General features: G+C 40.3%; 1 protein-coding gene and 1 long non-coding RNA gene across 9 annotated transcripts in view; one reads left to right on the forward strand and one right to left on the reverse strand.

Annotated features, from left to right (window-relative positions):
- The window catches only part of LOC126400465 (uncharacterized), a 17,609-nt gene extending 11,467 nt beyond the window's left edge, over positions 1-6,142 (reverse strand). Inside the window, exons 1-3 of one of the 3 annotated variants that reach the window (XR_007570977.1) lie at positions 5,928-6,142; positions 1,211-3,125; positions 103-221 (exon numbers count right to left, since the gene is read on the reverse strand). This is a non-coding gene — a long non-coding RNA (uncharacterized LOC126400465). Of the gene's footprint in view, positions 1-102; positions 222-1,210; positions 3,126-3,612; positions 3,792-5,927 lie in introns of those variants that run through there. The other 2 variants (XR_007570979.1, XR_007570978.1) reach the window with 2 other exon arrangements.
- The window catches only part of hif1al (hypoxia inducible factor 1 subunit alpha, like), a 27,596-nt gene continuing 13,708 nt past the window's right edge, over positions 3,119-17,006 (forward strand). For 3 of the 6 annotated variants that reach the window (XM_050060930.1, XM_050060952.1, XM_050060979.1), the window contains exons 1-3: positions 3,119-3,582; positions 13,909-14,099; positions 16,289-16,443. In XM_050060930.1, the coding sequence (XP_049916887.1) occupies positions 3,548-3,582; positions 13,909-14,099; positions 16,289-16,443 (381 nt within the window). In that variant the 5' untranslated portion in view covers positions 3,119-3,547. Of the gene's footprint in view, positions 3,583-5,146; positions 5,279-13,908; positions 14,100-16,288; positions 16,444-17,006 lie in introns of those variants that run through there. The other 3 variants (XM_050060939.1, XM_050060962.1, XM_050060971.1) reach the window with 2 other exon arrangements.

Below are 17,006 nucleotides of genomic sequence, written 5' to 3' on the forward strand. Positions count from 1 at the left end.
ATATAATATATATCAATGATCAGAGTTTTACTCTCTCTGCATTGCTTTGACTGCACTGTTAACATTTTATCTATATCTTGCTATATATTTGTAATAACTCACATATTCAAGGGTGGACCAGTGTCAATGTGATGCACAGTCCATGTTGTATCCCTGTTCTGTATTGGTGGATGAGCATCTGTTGGTGGACTGCCAAGCTACATCTCATGTGCCTCTTGTAACTACAAAAAAAAACATTTGAAATATAGAATTAGATCACTTTTGCATGTAAGGTACAAAGCAAAACAACAACAACAAAAAACATATCAGTGATGAACAGGCTGTGACCACAGAAAATGTTGGTAGACAAAAACTGCTTGTATAAAATGTAGAAGGTCAGAGCCAGAGAGCACTGACAGTGCAACACATACTGTTCCAAAGTATTATGCACGTGACATATCAGTAGGATTTCACTTAAATGAACATTTAATTCAATGGAAGTTTTTAGCTTGTTTTATTTCTCCTATCTTTGCAGATAACTGGTAACAGTCTCAGACAAGATTGTAAATTATTTTGTCAGATGATCTTAAGGAAAGGGAAACATACTTAGAGAGGAGGAAGAAAGATATTTCTGATGATGAAAAGCGTGAAGTTGTGCAATGTTTTGCAAAAGGCATGAAAACAACTCATATTTCAGGAAGACTGAATAGAGTTTCTCAAACTGTGAAAAGATTAGTGTGTGACTCAGAGCACTGACAAATATGTTCAGATAAGGGAGTGTTTGTTACTTATGGGGGGAAGGGGTTGGTGCAAATAATTGGAGGCATGTAAAATTATTTTTTAGGTACTGGGGTGGAACATACGTTTCTAATTTGGCTTAGGGGAGGTTATACAAATTTAAATGGTTGTATTTTGTATTTATTTTACTGCTAATTTTTAAAGGAACCATGCGCCTGGAGGGCATGTATTCTTTAAAAAAATCACCAAAATTACAGCATTTATCATAGCCAGAAATGTCATGTTTCACTTAAGCTTCTGTCTCAAAAAAATAGAAATAAAATTTTTAAAAAAAATAGCAAATCTGAGCTTAAAGTAGTGTTTCCACACCCCATCCACTCACACACACAAACACACATTATATTAGTTCTCATCCAAACAAATTCATATAACCTACTTTTACACTTCGCTTGATATGGTTCTTATTATAGGCTTAAGTGTTGTTTTGTCATACCTTGACAGTTTCGACGACTGCGTCTGTCATCATCATCAGAGGCGTCACGTGATGTTGTGGTGACGTGTCCTGTAGATGTTTTATCCAGGTTGTCATTCCACCTGAGTGGTGGAACCTGAATGACGGCAGGGTTCCCTGCTATCCAACAGCCCATTAGGCAACAGGGGGCGAGGCCCCCTGCCATCAGGTACACTTCTGATGGCATTCCTCCAGATGATGGGGGGTGGGGCCCCTCACTGTCCGGCAGTCCTACAGACGGCACTTCTGTAACACTGCATCCCAGGTGTGAGATAGTTGGTATGCTCCCTCATCCCGGTTTACAGTTCTGGATGCAGGGTTGCGGATTTCCACCACCTCTGCAATCCAACGGTGGTACTTGTTGCTTTTGTTTGAATGACCTTGGCCTCTTTCCAGTTCATGATGTGATTCTCCCTTTTGCAGTGGTCTGAGATGGCTGATTTCAGATTTTCCTGCTCCACTTTTTCTTTTTTTGCACAGGTCCGTGCTCTGGATGTTTCCTTTTCACACTCTTTCCTATGTTCATTTCTTCTTGTACTGAAGGCTCTACCTGTCTCCCCGATATAAGTTTTGTTGCATGTTGCTTTTTTTTTAAGATATTTTTTTGGGCATTTTTGAGCCTTTAATTGATAGGACAGGTGAGCGTGAAGGGAGAGAGAGGGCCACAGGCTGGAGTCGAACCCGGGCCGCTGCGGCAACAGCCTTGTACATGGGGCGCCTGCTCTACCACTCAGCCACAGACGCACCATGCATGTTGCATGTTTGTCGCATGTTGTTTGTTGTCAGAAAAATAAAACAAAAAACAAAGTCACAATCCCAGGCTCCCTACCTCACCCCCACCCCTGATAAGTAAAGACCGGTCCCTAAAGGCTTTTTAGGAACGTTTCTGTCAGGGATATTAATAGTATTAAAGGGGCAGCTTTAAAAAAAAAAGAAGCCACAACTGAATCGCAAGCAGGTATTTGATGTTGCTGGTGTCTCATGCAGGATCCCTCAGAGACTTCCAATTTAGCGTTAAGCTTTATTTCTGCCACCCTGAACACAAAGTGCAATGTTCTCAGTGGGTTTAGAGATGTATATCTATTTCTTTTAATACAAAATATTAATAAACTAATAAATAATGATGTATGAATGAATAATTGAAATTTGCAGCACCTTTACCAGCTGCAACATAAGAAATGCAATATTAACTTTAGTGTGTATGATTTAGGGTGATCTAGCAGGGTAATGTTGATACTTTTATCTTTTCACACTACTTTTATAACCTTCAGAGCCAAAGAATTACAACTTAAACATGAACCAAACACTTTCTGTAATAACTCATGCTGTGAAATATGTCATACATAAGAACACTGAAAACAGATGAAAACTTCCATGAGGTCAGCCTGTGCTTGTTGAGATAATATGCAAGAAGATAATTCTGTTTTATATAAATGTATTTAATATCTTTGCCTACACTGACATTTTACCAAAATACACAGTATAAAAACAACTACAGGATCTGAGTATTAAAAAAAGCTAAATTATCAGTGTTTCATCAATTTAATGTCAACAACGGAGGATGAAACAAGACAGCTCAGGTAAAACACATTTAAGTCCAGTCAGTATTCATATGTGTCAAATCTTCTCACGGTGGGCGGCCATCTGCTGCGCCTGGCTGGGATAAGACAGAAAGGAGACAAAATCATTTTTAAATCAATGAAATCATTCTTACGCCAACATTTGTGTCAGGTTATTGATTTCTTTAGTAAACAGTTGTGTAATAGACAGGATAATCTCAGATCATGGTCGAAACTTAGGTTGCAACACGAAACTCAGATCACAATATGTGGTTTGTCCAAGTGGTGTAGCCATAGGTAGCTGTCCAAGATGGCGGACCTTTTGGCACAGGTGGAACCTGCAACACATATGGATGCATGACTCAAATTGACAGGACCGTATGTAGATATCAATGGCTCATTCTAAGCTAACAAAAATACAACAATTCTTATTATCAGGTGATTATGCTATACATAAATCCTACTTATTGTATTATATTTAATTTCTGCTAATATATCCCCAAAGACATGATATATCCATAGACTGTATAAAGATATATCCCTATAAGTGCAACACGTTTGACCATTAACCGGAAGCCAGTCATGTGACCTCAATAAGACTTTTATTTTTGAAGTGTAACCGGAAGCACGGCGTTTTCTTCCTTACAAGTGTCTACTTGACACAGTTGAAGGCTTGCTATCAACAGTGTTTTTCTTGCCAGTCAGTAGAGAGCGAAATAAACAATAAACAGCAGTGCGCAGCTCAGCGTTAACTTCAAACATGGAGGAGAAAGAGGAAGCCGTCGCAGTGAGACGGTAAGACTGAGTTATTAAAATACGCATTACGTGTGTTTTTCGTCCGACGTGTCTCCTGTGCAGTGTGGCGTGTTTACCCCAACTTCCCGAGAACCATGGCGCCATTAACGTTAGATACACCCAGATGTTGGTTTGTCTCGAAGCTGGTCAGTGCTGACAGCATTTTACTTACAGTCAGTATCTGAAATGTTTGAATGTCGCTTTCACACGTGTTGGATGCTCATGTGTCGTCCAGTGTTTGACCTCTGCACTAAAAGCCCCGTGTCACCTCAGGCAGCACGGTACGGTTCACTTCAGGTCACTGTGTAGTTTCTCCGTTTCCACTGTGAGAAGTTGTGGATGGTAAGTTACCAAGGGAGCCGTTTCTAACCGTGCCCAGTTGGCTAGTCTGCTGTTTTTGAGTGTAAGAGCAAGGTTGAGGCACATTGTACTTTAGGCTACATGTTGTGCTACGTTGTACTTCATCACATCCCAGAGGAACATAATGTACTCTTCACTCTGCTGCATTAACAAGGTGTTCAAGCCTGAAGGGTTGAAGCCTTATTGTTTTTGTGTGAATTTGTTATTATAATTATCATTGCTTTTTTATCTTTAGAAATGTTTTGGAAAATTCCCATAAGATGGTACATTATACAATTCAGCAAATCATCAACAAATAAAATGTTCACCAATCGTTGGAAGCTGTGCACAAATCCTGCTGAACAAATAGGCTGTGGGCCAGTGCCCCAAAAGAAATAATTTAGGGAAGGCCATAGCTTGCACTCTCTTAAGTTGACTAACATGTAATTCAACACACAGGTCCAGCTCAATGTGAAAAAATATTTTGATATTCACATCGTAAATTTGATAAAAAAAAATATAAAAAAAATCTCCTCCTAAACCTTATGTCCGGTCATTACTGAACCAGAAGTTATCAAAATGTTATAATAATAAATTGGGGGGCTTTTTAAAAAAATATTGACCGATGCACTTCAAAAAATGACATAGCTCAGCACTTAAATAGCTGTAACTCCAACACTTGGCCAATCCTCACAAAGCTAGCAGGATATGTCCATAAGTACCTAAGAAATACCCTCAAAGCCTCATTCAAATCAACTATGGGGCACTACAAATGTAAAAAATGACTGTGGCATAACACAGATTAGACTATAAATCAGATTTTTTTGTCAAATCATTACCAAACTCACAGGATGTGTGTCATAGCAATGTTGAACCCCGTGTGTGTAAAATTATTCCTAAATCGCTCAATAGGGGGTACCACCAATTCCAAACAGGTGCACTGCCTAGTGAAACATTTGTTCATAAACCAATGACAGCTTGTCCAAACAAAACCAAATTCAGTGTTTGTTTGGTTTTTTTTTAAACTAAAGCAACTGAAGCATGTCAAGTCAACCTATAGTGAGTGACAGTGTTGCACAGCATAGCATAGCTAGACAGACATTCTTGCATAACTGGATTAGCGTCTGTCTGATCGTCATAAAATCTGTTATCTCTAATTCAGATGTTGTAAAATATCAAAGGTATTGATCCTTTACACCTTTCAACTTTTAACTAGTCATGCTGGCTTGAACCCAGAATCGCGGCTTGAGGCTATATATCTTTATTGATCTCTGGGGGCAGAGGGGCTCACAGGTTACCCAAAAGATGAAGTAGAGAAAGTAGTTAAAATCAGATCCACCTTTACCAGCTCCAACATGTAAGTGATGAACACATTAATGCATCAATAATTATAATCCTTAATGTAATACATTTGATTATAAAATGGGCCATTTTTCATAATAAGTACTTTTACTTTTTGTAGGCTACTTTAAGTATATTTTGATGCCAATACTTACATACTTTCAGTTGAGTCAACATTTGAATGCAGGACTTTTGCTTGTGACAGTATTTTTATACTGCAATATTGCTATTTTCACTGCAGTACAAAATCTGAGCACTTCTTCCACCACTGGAAAACATATTTGAATTACACATGATACACATAGCTATTTCAGGTATATTCTTCCAATATGCCGTATTGCTTTAAATAGGTGTAATATCTGAACAGTGTCGTGTGCTGTCCCTGCCACAGTCTGCTCATTTGTGTATTTAATCACAGATAGCTTCATAGATTGACTCTTATTTCATGTCACATATTTTTATGATGTTCAGCAGCCACAGACACATTTGGATAGCTGGAGTGAGTGCATGTCAACGTGTTGACTGGCCTCTTGTGACTTTGTGTTTGAATACTTCTTCCTAACTGGCATGTCATTTAAAAAGGAATCCTGATGCACTTGAAAAAAAAAGTCTTTTGGCATAAAAGCAGAGTGAGAGTTAGCTGCTCTCTGTTGACTTTGACTTACTTTGACTTTAAATACTGCAGTGGAACCCTCTGGGCCTTCAAGGCATTCAGTGTAGAAAAAATATTGAAAGGATTTTTGTATTCCTGTTACATTGTTGTCTTAGCTGGTCCTATTTTGTGGAGTTGTGGGCTGGATAAGGCAGTCCATAGTGTGTTATTGCCAACATTGCTGTCCAAAAGCCAGTGTCAGTGGAACCATGTGATGTTGTGTGTCTACTTGTGTGTACGTGTGTATCTGAAAGTGTTAGTGGACTCAATGTCGTCACTCCACTTTTGTGTTTACAAAAACACGGCTCCCTGTGTTTCGACACCCTTTGTTTTGCTGAACAATTTGTTCCAATTCTAACCAGGCCAGGCTTAAAGGGATATTTCAGATGTTTTGATGCTGAGTTGTATAAAGGACTTACTCATAGTCAGTGTCCTACATACAGTAGATGCCAGTTGGCACACTACCAGTTTGGAGAAGCAGGCTGGAGTCCAACACAGAAGCTCAGGAATATACTGCTGTGGAGGGGTCAGCAACAAAATGTATTGAAGCCACCTAAAAACAATCCCACCTAAAAAACAATCAATATCAGTTTATGTGTACGCTATATTGAGAGTATTTTCACAGCCTTACATCTCTGTCAGACAGCCCTTTTTGATGGGAAGGCAGTTAACAGCATCAGTTCCCCATTATGCTCTTGTCAAAGCCACCAGACTTCATTAGCAAAAACAGTAATTTACCACATTGAATACAAGAGCTGCTGGTCTACTGCTGCTTCAGTCAGTAAGTTTGTTTGTGTTATTGTGTGACTTTGGTGATTCCAAACTAACCTTTTTACATGCCAAAGTCACACAATAACACAACAAAACAACTGACTGAGGCAGCTATAAATCAGCAGGTCCTGTGTTCAGCAATGTCATATTATTGTATTTCTCTATGGAGTCTGGCTTTGAAGAGAGCGATATACCTGCTTCATTTTCCTGCTGGAAATCACTGTCTGACAGCAAGGTACAGCAGTGGTCGACTAGTCGATTATTTGGTCGCTATGCTCTCGTCCGACAAAATTCTCATTAGTCGAATAATCGCCGTGCTACTTTCATGAGAAGAAAAGTGCTACATCAACAGCTTTCCAGGATTAATCCATTATTTCCTGCGGCAGGGGGACAGGCTAAGTTACCTGTGGAAATGGGGGTGTTTTGAAAATACCCCTGTTGTTGACAGAAAGTTGAACTCGCCCACCCTCACGCTCAGCGTTGCGGTGACACAGACCTCCTGTCTGTTTCTGTAAGCTGAAACCATTTCACTCAGGGGAAAGGAAGCTTGTATTTACTTGTATTTCACAGATAAGAAACAATAAATTGTGAAGACAGTAAAGCCTCCACTAAAAAAGCATTTTAAGTCTTGGGTGTGATTTATCCTTCCGGGATTTATACTTCGGGATTTATCCTGGCTTCATATGAGCAGAGGAAATCTCCGCTTGTCGCTAGGCTAATGTATACCATGTAAAATGCCATAGGCTGGCGCTAATAAAGTTAGCATGTTGTATTTGCTTGGAAAACATGTTTAGTATAAGACAGTGGTTTTGTCGGTGAATGTTGTGAGTTGTAATGGAGCCAAATTATGTACAGTTACCTTTGTTAAATGTTGCTGCTGTCCCTGGTTTTATATGAGAAGAGGAAAAGATCGCTAGATGTTAGGCTAATTTATACAATGTAAAATGCCATAGACTTGTGCTAATAACGTTAGCATGTTGTATTGGTGGGGCAAATGTGTCCAGATAAAGACAAGTGTTTGTCTGTCAGTTCTGTGATTTATAGTGAAGCTGATTTGCGTACTTGTGTTTGAAATTGTCTCTATTAAGCCATATTTAATGTGTGTTTTGAATCACCTATATAAATAGAGTTTGATTTGAACTAAGCTTTACAGCACTTAACACAATCCTCCACCGCGGACTAGTGTTTTGGAGGCGTAACTGCAGAGTGACAGGCACACCACCGCAGAAGTAAAAATAATGTGCAGATTTTTTTTTTCTTCCCACGACTAATCGAGTAGTTCAAGATTATGTGCGACTTTAGTCGAGCCAAATTTTCTTTGGTTGACTACAGCCCTACTAAATATAGAGTACACTTAAATTGATACTGATGTTTTCAGGTGGGAAGGTTTTTTTTTTAGGTGGCTAAAATTTGTGTTGTTGCTGACCCGTCCACAGCAGTGGATTGCTGAGCTTGCATGTCGGACTACAGCCTTGAAGTATCCATTTAATGTGTCATTCACAGTTTCATTTACATGTCAACAGGGATATGAAGTGTCTGGTGTGTGTGTGTGGGTGTGCGCACCTGTTGACACACTAAATACCTCTCTATCAGTCCCTCCCCTGTGGCTGATGACATTTTAGGACAATGTGTGATCTTTCAACAAGGCCGACCTACTGGTTATTGTTTACCTTGCCGTTTACACATACCTACTAATCAGAGAACAGTGTGTGCGTGTGTCTTAAAGAAACAGAAGATGTGTCTTCGCCTGATGTCTATGACTCTGTGTGTGTGTGTGTGTGTGTGTGTGTGTGTGTGTGTGTGTGTGTGTGTGTTTCCCCTTTTACAAAGTGAAAAGCAGGACTGTCTCTTCAAATGAACAACTTCTTACATTCAGTAACCACCTTTTGTATTCGCATGCACACGCACAGACTTTGGTTTGTGATGCAGAGCACGATAAGTCCTTAATGTGTCTCCCAGACACAAACAAACACACTCAAAATGGTCGCCAACGTGCAGCTCTGCTCACTGAAGAAGTACTCTCTGTTCTCTAAAGCTCCTCCTAGCTGGCACACTCGTGTTACAGAGAGTGTGAGATTGTTTGTGCAGGATGTATTATTATTAGCAGCAGTAGAGCGGTAGTAGTACTACTACCAGGAATAGTAGCAGTTGTAGTAGTGGTGTGTTGTGTAGTTTGAAAAGAAGAACCTGTGACTTTGTTATTGTTAAATCCTTTACTGCTGTTTTAATCACTTCAATCAATTGTCCAAATTTAAATTATATATTTTGGCCAAATATTTTTGAACATTTGTGTGCTTGTACTTTGTAAGATAGTAACACAAATGCTCCATTAGGGCTGCAAAAATTATTTTTGTCATCCATTAAAGAGATAGTTCAGATTTTTTGAAGTGGGTTTTTATGGCGTACCTCTCCATAGACAGTAAGTCAACTGGCACGTCCCAAGTTTGGAGAAGCAGGCTGGAGGCTGACATGAAAGCTAAGCAAGTCCAACCAAAAAAATGTAATATCAGTTCAAGTGTATGCTATATTTAGGATATTTTCACTGCTCTACCTTGCTGTCAGACAGTGATTTCCAATGGGAAAATGAAGCCGTAATGGCGCTCTCTTCAAAGCCAGACTCCATTGAGAAAATCAGTAATTTATGATTGCTGAACACAGGACCTGCTGGTCTATGGCTGCCTTGATCAGTTATTTTGTTTGTGTTATTGTGTGACTTTGGCATATAAAAGGGTGATCAAGTGATCAAAGCAGTGGTAGACCAGCAGCTCCTGTGTTCAGTGAGCTAAAATGACAATTTTTATGAATGGAATCTGGTGGTTTTGATGAGAGCATATAGATGGATAACTGAAGCTGTTATCCATTTCCCCATAGGAACAGTTAGGGCTGTCTGATGGAAAGGTAAAGAGGTGAAAATACTCTCAACTAGGGCTGCATGATATTGTAAAAAACTGACATTGCAATTTATTTTGCAACATGTATTGCGATGTTAAAAAATACAAGAATATTCACCAGATGACTTAAACTAAGAAAATTAAAAAAATAGTGGCAGGGCTTTTACTCACCACAACTGCAGAGGCTCCCAGCTTCATTTGAAACAGATGACATTATGAAAGGGCTATTATTTATTAATCCCTCTGTGTCTTTATATTTTTTACTTTTTATCCGCTCCCGTTGCCTTGATAAAGTTAATGCATTGCGCCGTCATTTCAAACTCAACACGTCCTGAATTTGTTTCAAACTAAAAGCCCCTTATAACCTCGGCTGAGAGAATCCCTCCATTTTCTAAATAAGCTTTTATTGTGAAACATTTGTAGGAACTTGTGGAGGATTCAGTGACTTGTATGTTTGCGTATGGAACTTCAAATGTAGCTCCTGCCATCTGCTGGCGCTTTTAGGTGACTACAACAACATTTTGGCTGGCACTTGAACAGACACAGTGACTGAAATAATAGTAAAAGTAATAAAAAATAGGACAAGAATAACCCGATGACATCACACACGTTGTGAAAGACGACCGGGGATAATTGGTGAGTACCATCGTGTAGTGTGTCATGTCTGTTGGCCAAGTCACGGCACGATTTTATGACTCCACAATCGTGTAATGTGACATAGTGACTTTCAGAACGGGCAGAAAAGTCGTGTAGTGTGTACCAGGCATAAATCCTCCTTTACCGTTTCTCCGTCTTGCATGTCTTTCATTTTCAATGTGTGATGCAGCGTGTGCATGAGAGGGGGAGGGGCTGCTGAGTGCTCAGAGAGAGAGAGGTGAGCGGAGCGGAGTAAAGAGCTTTCTTCAGAGCTGCGTTTCTGAAGCAAAACAAAAGTTTACATGTTCTAAAAAAAGAGAAAACACCGCATGTCCTGTGATGCGACTGTCGCACCGCACATGCACAAATCGCGATGGCGATGTACAAACGATATATTATTTTCCTTATTAAGCAATTAATTGTTGGTGCGGAAGTATGTGTCACCATGGTTCCCTCAACAAAAAGCCAATGGGATTTTTTTCATTGAGTATTATTGCAGAAAATAAGCTCTGTGGCAAACAAATGTTTATGATACCTACACGTGTTGTTCAGCAAGATAATCTTCACAAATGGACACCACTTTTATGATTTTTGAAGTGTAAATGCAATCACCAGAAGTAAAAGGCTAACGTTATAAATGGCTATAAACAAACTGTACCACCACCATCTAGTGCTGACGCAGTTCTGTGGAGATAGGTCTGGCTGTGTAAGACTGATCCTTCTCCTACACACTGGACCTATAAGTTAGTTACGTTGAGGTTGTTTCAAGAGGAGTGTAACATTCATGTTGTTTGGTTTCTGTGTCTAATTTGATGTGATTGCATATCCACCCACTGTAAAAACACTGTGTGCCTGTTTGTGCGTGAATGAGAGAGAGAGAAATGAAACCCTAATTCCGTCTTGTCAGCACACGTTGTTTGATCCAGGCCAGACCAGTGTAGGGCGGACCGTGGGATGGATAAAGAGAGAGGGAAGAAAAGACAGCGAGTGAGGGAGGGAGGATCTGGATGTTCTCCCAGTCACTCAACTAAACAACATTCTCTTCTCGTCAGTTTTGGACATGCGTGCCTATTTTTGCTGTCAGCTCTGTTCCCATCTTGACTAAAAACCACCCAGGGATGTCTATGGAGCTGAACACTCTGGTCATATTGATTTTTTGTTATGTGTCATCCCCTTTTAAAATCATCAGAGATGGACATTAGAGGTTTCAAGATTTTAGGACTGTGGTTAAAGATGCCAGACTTTAAATGAGATTTTAAAGAGCAATAGTTAAGGTTTTTGTTTTAGTAAAACACATTTTCATATTTATCGTAGTGTGTGATAAGTATATTTTATATTTGTGGATAAACTGGTGTTGTCTAAGCAGCTGTCTCTAAAATCCAGTAGAGAGAAAGTTATGCCCTAATACTGTTTAATCTCAACATCACTCAGTCAGTACGTTTACATGCAGCTTGAGAAAAAAGGATTATTGGCTTAGTCCAACTGAAACCGGACTTTTAAATGCATGTAAACAACTTAGTCCGACTGAAATTGGACTATCCGTAGCTCAACTAACACACCGAGATAATTCAATTGAAAATCAACTATTGCTGCATGTATCCACTTCGATTTTCAATCGAATGGAGTCGGACTTGGCATTCTGCACATGCACCACCTTTCTCACACAGCAGCGCAGCACGGCACTGTATACACAGCAGAGCGAGCCTGTGTTGCGTTCAGGCGTTGTCATGTAAATGACAAATTCCAGCACGTGAATAGGCCATAGCACAACACAGCAGTATGTCAAGTGGGCCGAACGTGAGCAAAATTTTGCTCAATTTTTAAGTCTGTGGTTTCCCTGTGACACTTACAGATGTATGCGTAACTGTGCTTGGATGTTGTTTTATGAGGCTCAGGTGTCTTTCAGTTGTCTCCTTGTCTTTAACGTTACACGGCTTGGCTTTCTCTCGCATGCATGCTTCCTACTTTTCTCTGTGCTGTCTCAAGTGTTGATATAGATTGGTTGTGTTGCTGCGGGACATGGCGACTTTAGCTTTTAAATTTTTACACAGCACATCTTTCTGTTCAACGTCGCCATACCTGAATCCAAAGTATTGCCATGTAATAGACGTTAAGTTTTTTTTTTCGCCACCAACACACCAGGATAGCTTGTGGGCATAATGTCAGCGAACTCCACACACTACAGGAGAGGCCGTCACATTCAGGCACACACGTTAACATTTAGGATTTGCATTAAATCGCAAATCGCAGCCTTTTATGCGGTTATGTAATCACACAGCCTGACATCGCGATTACAACTGCGATTAGATTAATCGCGCAGCATAGTTGAGCTTTAAAACTTCCCCGGTGAACTGGGAGGAGCTTTTTTGAATTAATTGCCACAATTCAGAAAATGATAATCTGCTGAAAGAGATGTATAATTTGATTTAGATTTTTGCTGGTGTATCATAATTTAAATTACATTGTCTCTGTTTTTTGGCAGTTGATGTGACTTGTTTTTAGACATGTAGCTAGATTTGGAAAAAAAAATATTAGTATTCTTATTAAAAACAGTGTTTTGCTATTCTAGTACCCATCAGTACTAAGCTTTAATTTTGCTGTAGAGGAATACTTTGAGGTTGAATGGGCAGCAGAACTTCAAGGTTTAATATTGCAAGTTTAATTTCCCATTTTAGCACAAGTTAGTGACACGAAACCTAGCATACAAATCTGTGCCTTTACAATATTTTGATTATTAGCGTTTTCTTTCACATCTTTATCTTTTTACTGAACTTGAATAACTGAATTGTACTTCTGTGCAATGTTAAATGTGTTGTTTTTGACCATAAGCAAGTGTAGAGAAAATGTTAATAACCACATACCGTCATTTAGTTACATTGATGTGTTTTTTTTTTAATAGACAACCTGGATGCAAACAATGATCTCTTATTATTTTTGGTAAATATCATATTCATAGGCTACTTGTAAGTAGCAGTGTTTCCGACAGGAGTTTTGGAGACTATGGGGGTGAGGGTCCGAACCCTCCAGGGGCATGCTCCCCTGGGAGAAAATTTTGTATATATTTGATTTAAAGGCATCAATCTGGTGAATTCTGAGCCAAGTTATGATGGCAGAATAATCCTAGATTTCAACATCTTTGTGTTTTTTATGTGTAAAAAATGTTCTGTTTTTACTGATAAAAACACTAGTGGTATGTTATGGTGAAGGGTTACACTTAAAATACAGCTAAGGATTAGTGGTTAAACATTTCAGTAATCAAAAGAAAAATGACTAATGTACTGAACTCTGGAGGGCCAGTGTTCCCCTATGTGCAACTAGCAGCGGCGCACTGCTGCTGCTGAAATATGACCACCGCTGCTGATTCTCAGTAGGCGCTCCAGCTGGTGCGCTACAGAGTTTTTTGTACCGGTGGCATTTTATATCTGGCCGATTTTTGGAGACTATGGCGGGGCAAATTAGATTATGGCAGGCCGCCATAGTCTCGTCAATATATGGGAAACACTGTAAGTAGTAAGGATGTAAGTATTCATCTGTATCTACTTCATTGTCTCTTTGTCATTGTCTGTGCATGTCCCTGTCAATATGCGTCCAGTTGCCTACAACATAGCAAGTTTACGAACACGGAGAAGATGTAAGGAGTGTGGCGTAATTTACAACTTTGATACAACTTTTTCTTTCCTTGTCCCCCTCCTTTAGGACCAGTTCAGAGCAGAGGAAGCTGCGTTCTCGTGATGCGGCCAGATGTAGGCGGAGTCAGGAGTCAGAGGTGTTTTATGAGCTTGCTCACAGTCTGCCCCTACCCCGCAGAGTCTGCTCACACCTGGACAAATCTGCCATCATAAGAGCTGCCATCAGCTTCCTGCGGATGCACCACCTCCTCCAACCAGGTTAGAAGCACATTTTCTGATGGTTGTCCAACCCAACAGAACCTGAGCGCTTCACAGTTTTCTCAATTATTGAGAAATTATTAAGCATTTGTTTTGTCATATTACAGTACAAATGGCACCTAATAGTATGCATTACTGTACACAAAATCCAGTTCAGTATGTATTTACATTTATTTAGAAAAATGCATCATTCAACAGTGGCTTATTGGCCATAATTCCTACAGTAACAGTTAACCCCACTCAAATATCAGCATGTTGTTAAAACGATAAACAAATAACACAAATGTCAGTAATGTAATGTGATTTTCCATTATAAGACCGAACTGCAGCTTGTGCTCAGGCACAACAGACTGATGAAAATGCTCATGTGAAAGCACACTGTAGCAGGGCTCAAGCACTTTAACCACATATTTAAATTTGTCGTCTCTACAGTGTAAGTTACAGTACATCTAAGTGTGGTCACATATACGCAGTAATAAACTCTATAGCATCAGTTATGACTACAGTCAGAATCTGCAGTGTGAGCCTTTAAAATGATTCTTGCAATATACTTATATTAATCTTTTTAGACAATTTTGACTGTTTTCTGATGGTTTTCTCACTTTAAGATTTGTTGACTAGTCTAAGTTTAAACTTTGATTTAAACTTCAGGGAATACAGTTGTTAGGAACATCCCTAATGATAACATTTGCTAATGACTATTTTGGATGGCAGTGTATGCTTTTTGAGTGTATGTGAATACTTGGGGAATGTTCCGTCCCAAATATGTAATTAGTGCTCCACTAGGCCGACTAAAGCCTTTAATAACCCCCCCCCCCCCACCCCCCTTTCTTTTGCTCTTCATCTACGTGACTTTTCATGACTGAGTTTCAAAAGTGAAATCCGTCAGGCATCAGAGGAAATGGAGCCCTCTGACTCTTTCACGTTCAGTATTAAGGTTTTTTTTTTTCAGTATATTATTCTGACGATATGAGTTGGTTCTGTGTTGTTTTGTTTCCTCAGTTGTGAGATCAGAGTATCAGATTTTTATTACTCAGATGACAAACAAGAAAAAAAGCAGCAGGATTTTGAAAGTGTGGTTCTCCTGAGTTTGTACCGGAAAACTGATTACTAGAGGAAAAAAAAAAGTTTATTTTAACTGGTAATGCAGTTCTTAATATTTGGATGAGTTTGTTACAAGGTCTGAAAATATGACAGAGATACGTCCAGTCACTGATGAATGGCTGTAAAGAGTGATGCCGATAAACTGTAAGGGCTCTAGTTTCCCGGCGCGGCTCAGGGTGGCGAACCCCGCGCAGAGCTAGTTTTGAGCAGCGCAACCCGAGGCGCGCTCAGTTTGGTAGTTTGGCAGACCGAGGTGTGCTGAGATGGGTGTGACGGCGCAGCAGGGGGAGGTGTCCACAGATCCAGCTTGGCGCAGTGACAGTTTCGTGCCAAAAGGCTTCACTGAAGGCGCGCTAAAAGCTGGCCAGCTGAAACCAGGTCTACTGTCAGTGCAGGGGGAGCGCAGCCGGTGTAAGTGGAAGTTTGGCTGACCGGCGGACAGTGCGCACACGTCACCGCAATGGAAACCCAACCTGATTTGATTAACACAGCTGCAAACTAATGAGTTCACATCCCTCTCAGCCAACCACAAACAGCCACAGCATCAGATAGGGAGTATATATTCAGCATCTGTCATCTTAGAAAAGTCAAAAGAAAAGAAACAGAGTGAGACTGCGAGAGAGAAAGAGAGAGTGCGCGCACACGAGAGAAACGCAACATTGATTTACCATTGTGGTGACCTCCGCGGCGCATTTAAGGGCGAGGAGAGGTGCTCATTTGATTGGTGTGATGTGTGTAAAACCCACTCCACGCCTTCTCTCCTCCCTCTTTCCGACTTGCGCAGGTAGGAAGGACGGAGGTGGGAAAGAGGAGTAGCTGCGCCAGCGCACACGGTGTGCCAAACTTGCAAAATCCGCCTGGCCACACCCAGTTGGTGAAGCGCAGGTGCGCTGCGCCCCCACCTCGCCCGGTCTGCAAAACTAGAGCCCTAAGTCTGTGTCATTTTAGGGCAAAAGTTAGGCAGTAATTACAAAATGTTTTGGTTCATCAAAACCTAACAGGGGCATAAAGGCAACTGAAGTTTTAACAGAGGCTGTTCTGTCTGCCGTAATAATGACTTTTTAATTAAAATAACTTTTTTCCAGCAGGTGAGAAGCAGAAAGAGGAGTCTAAAGAGGAGGAGGATCCAATGGATGCTTTCTATCCTCAGGCGTTGGCTGGCTTCATCATGGTGATGACTGAGGAGGGAGACATGACCTACCTGACAGAAAACGTTAGCAGATACATTGGCATCACACAGGTACAGTGTGAACACAACCTGGGCCCTGTTTTAGAAAGCAGGTTTAACAAATTCTGAACTCTGAGTTGATGTACCTTGAGAAGGAAAACTTGCAGTTCAATCAACTCTGTATGTTCACCCCAAGTTAAGCTTGTGCATGTTGAATGAAAAAATCCATCATCAGTGAGGATCTGCTACTACAATTCACCATGGCAACAGGTAAATAAAAGGTAGAGCCTCCATTTTAAACCAGTGAACGTAGAGATATTAATGCACGTGCGGACTGTGCACATTTATCAGCTCAAGGTTGAGTGGGGGAAAGTGTCAATACCATAACACAGTAAAGTTTTATTCAGTGTTGTCCGTTCAAATTCATCGTTTAAGCCATAGCATATACTTCATTTCAGTGTTACACACACAAATAGATTGTATGTGTTGCTTTTCCTGTGTCACTTACCTGAATTTCTGTTTGTGTGACTTTGGTGTTTTATAGGGGTAGTCTGAAAGTAACACAACAACACAAACTGATCGAGGCAGTGGTGGAGCAGCAGCTCCAGAGTTCAGCAAGGTGAAATTACTATTTG

This window comes from Epinephelus moara, chromosome 2 (genome assembly GCF_006386435.1).
Source record: "Epinephelus moara isolate mb chromosome 2, YSFRI_EMoa_1.0, whole genome shotgun sequence".
NCBI lineage: Eukaryota > Metazoa > Chordata > Actinopteri > Perciformes > Serranidae > Epinephelus > Epinephelus moara.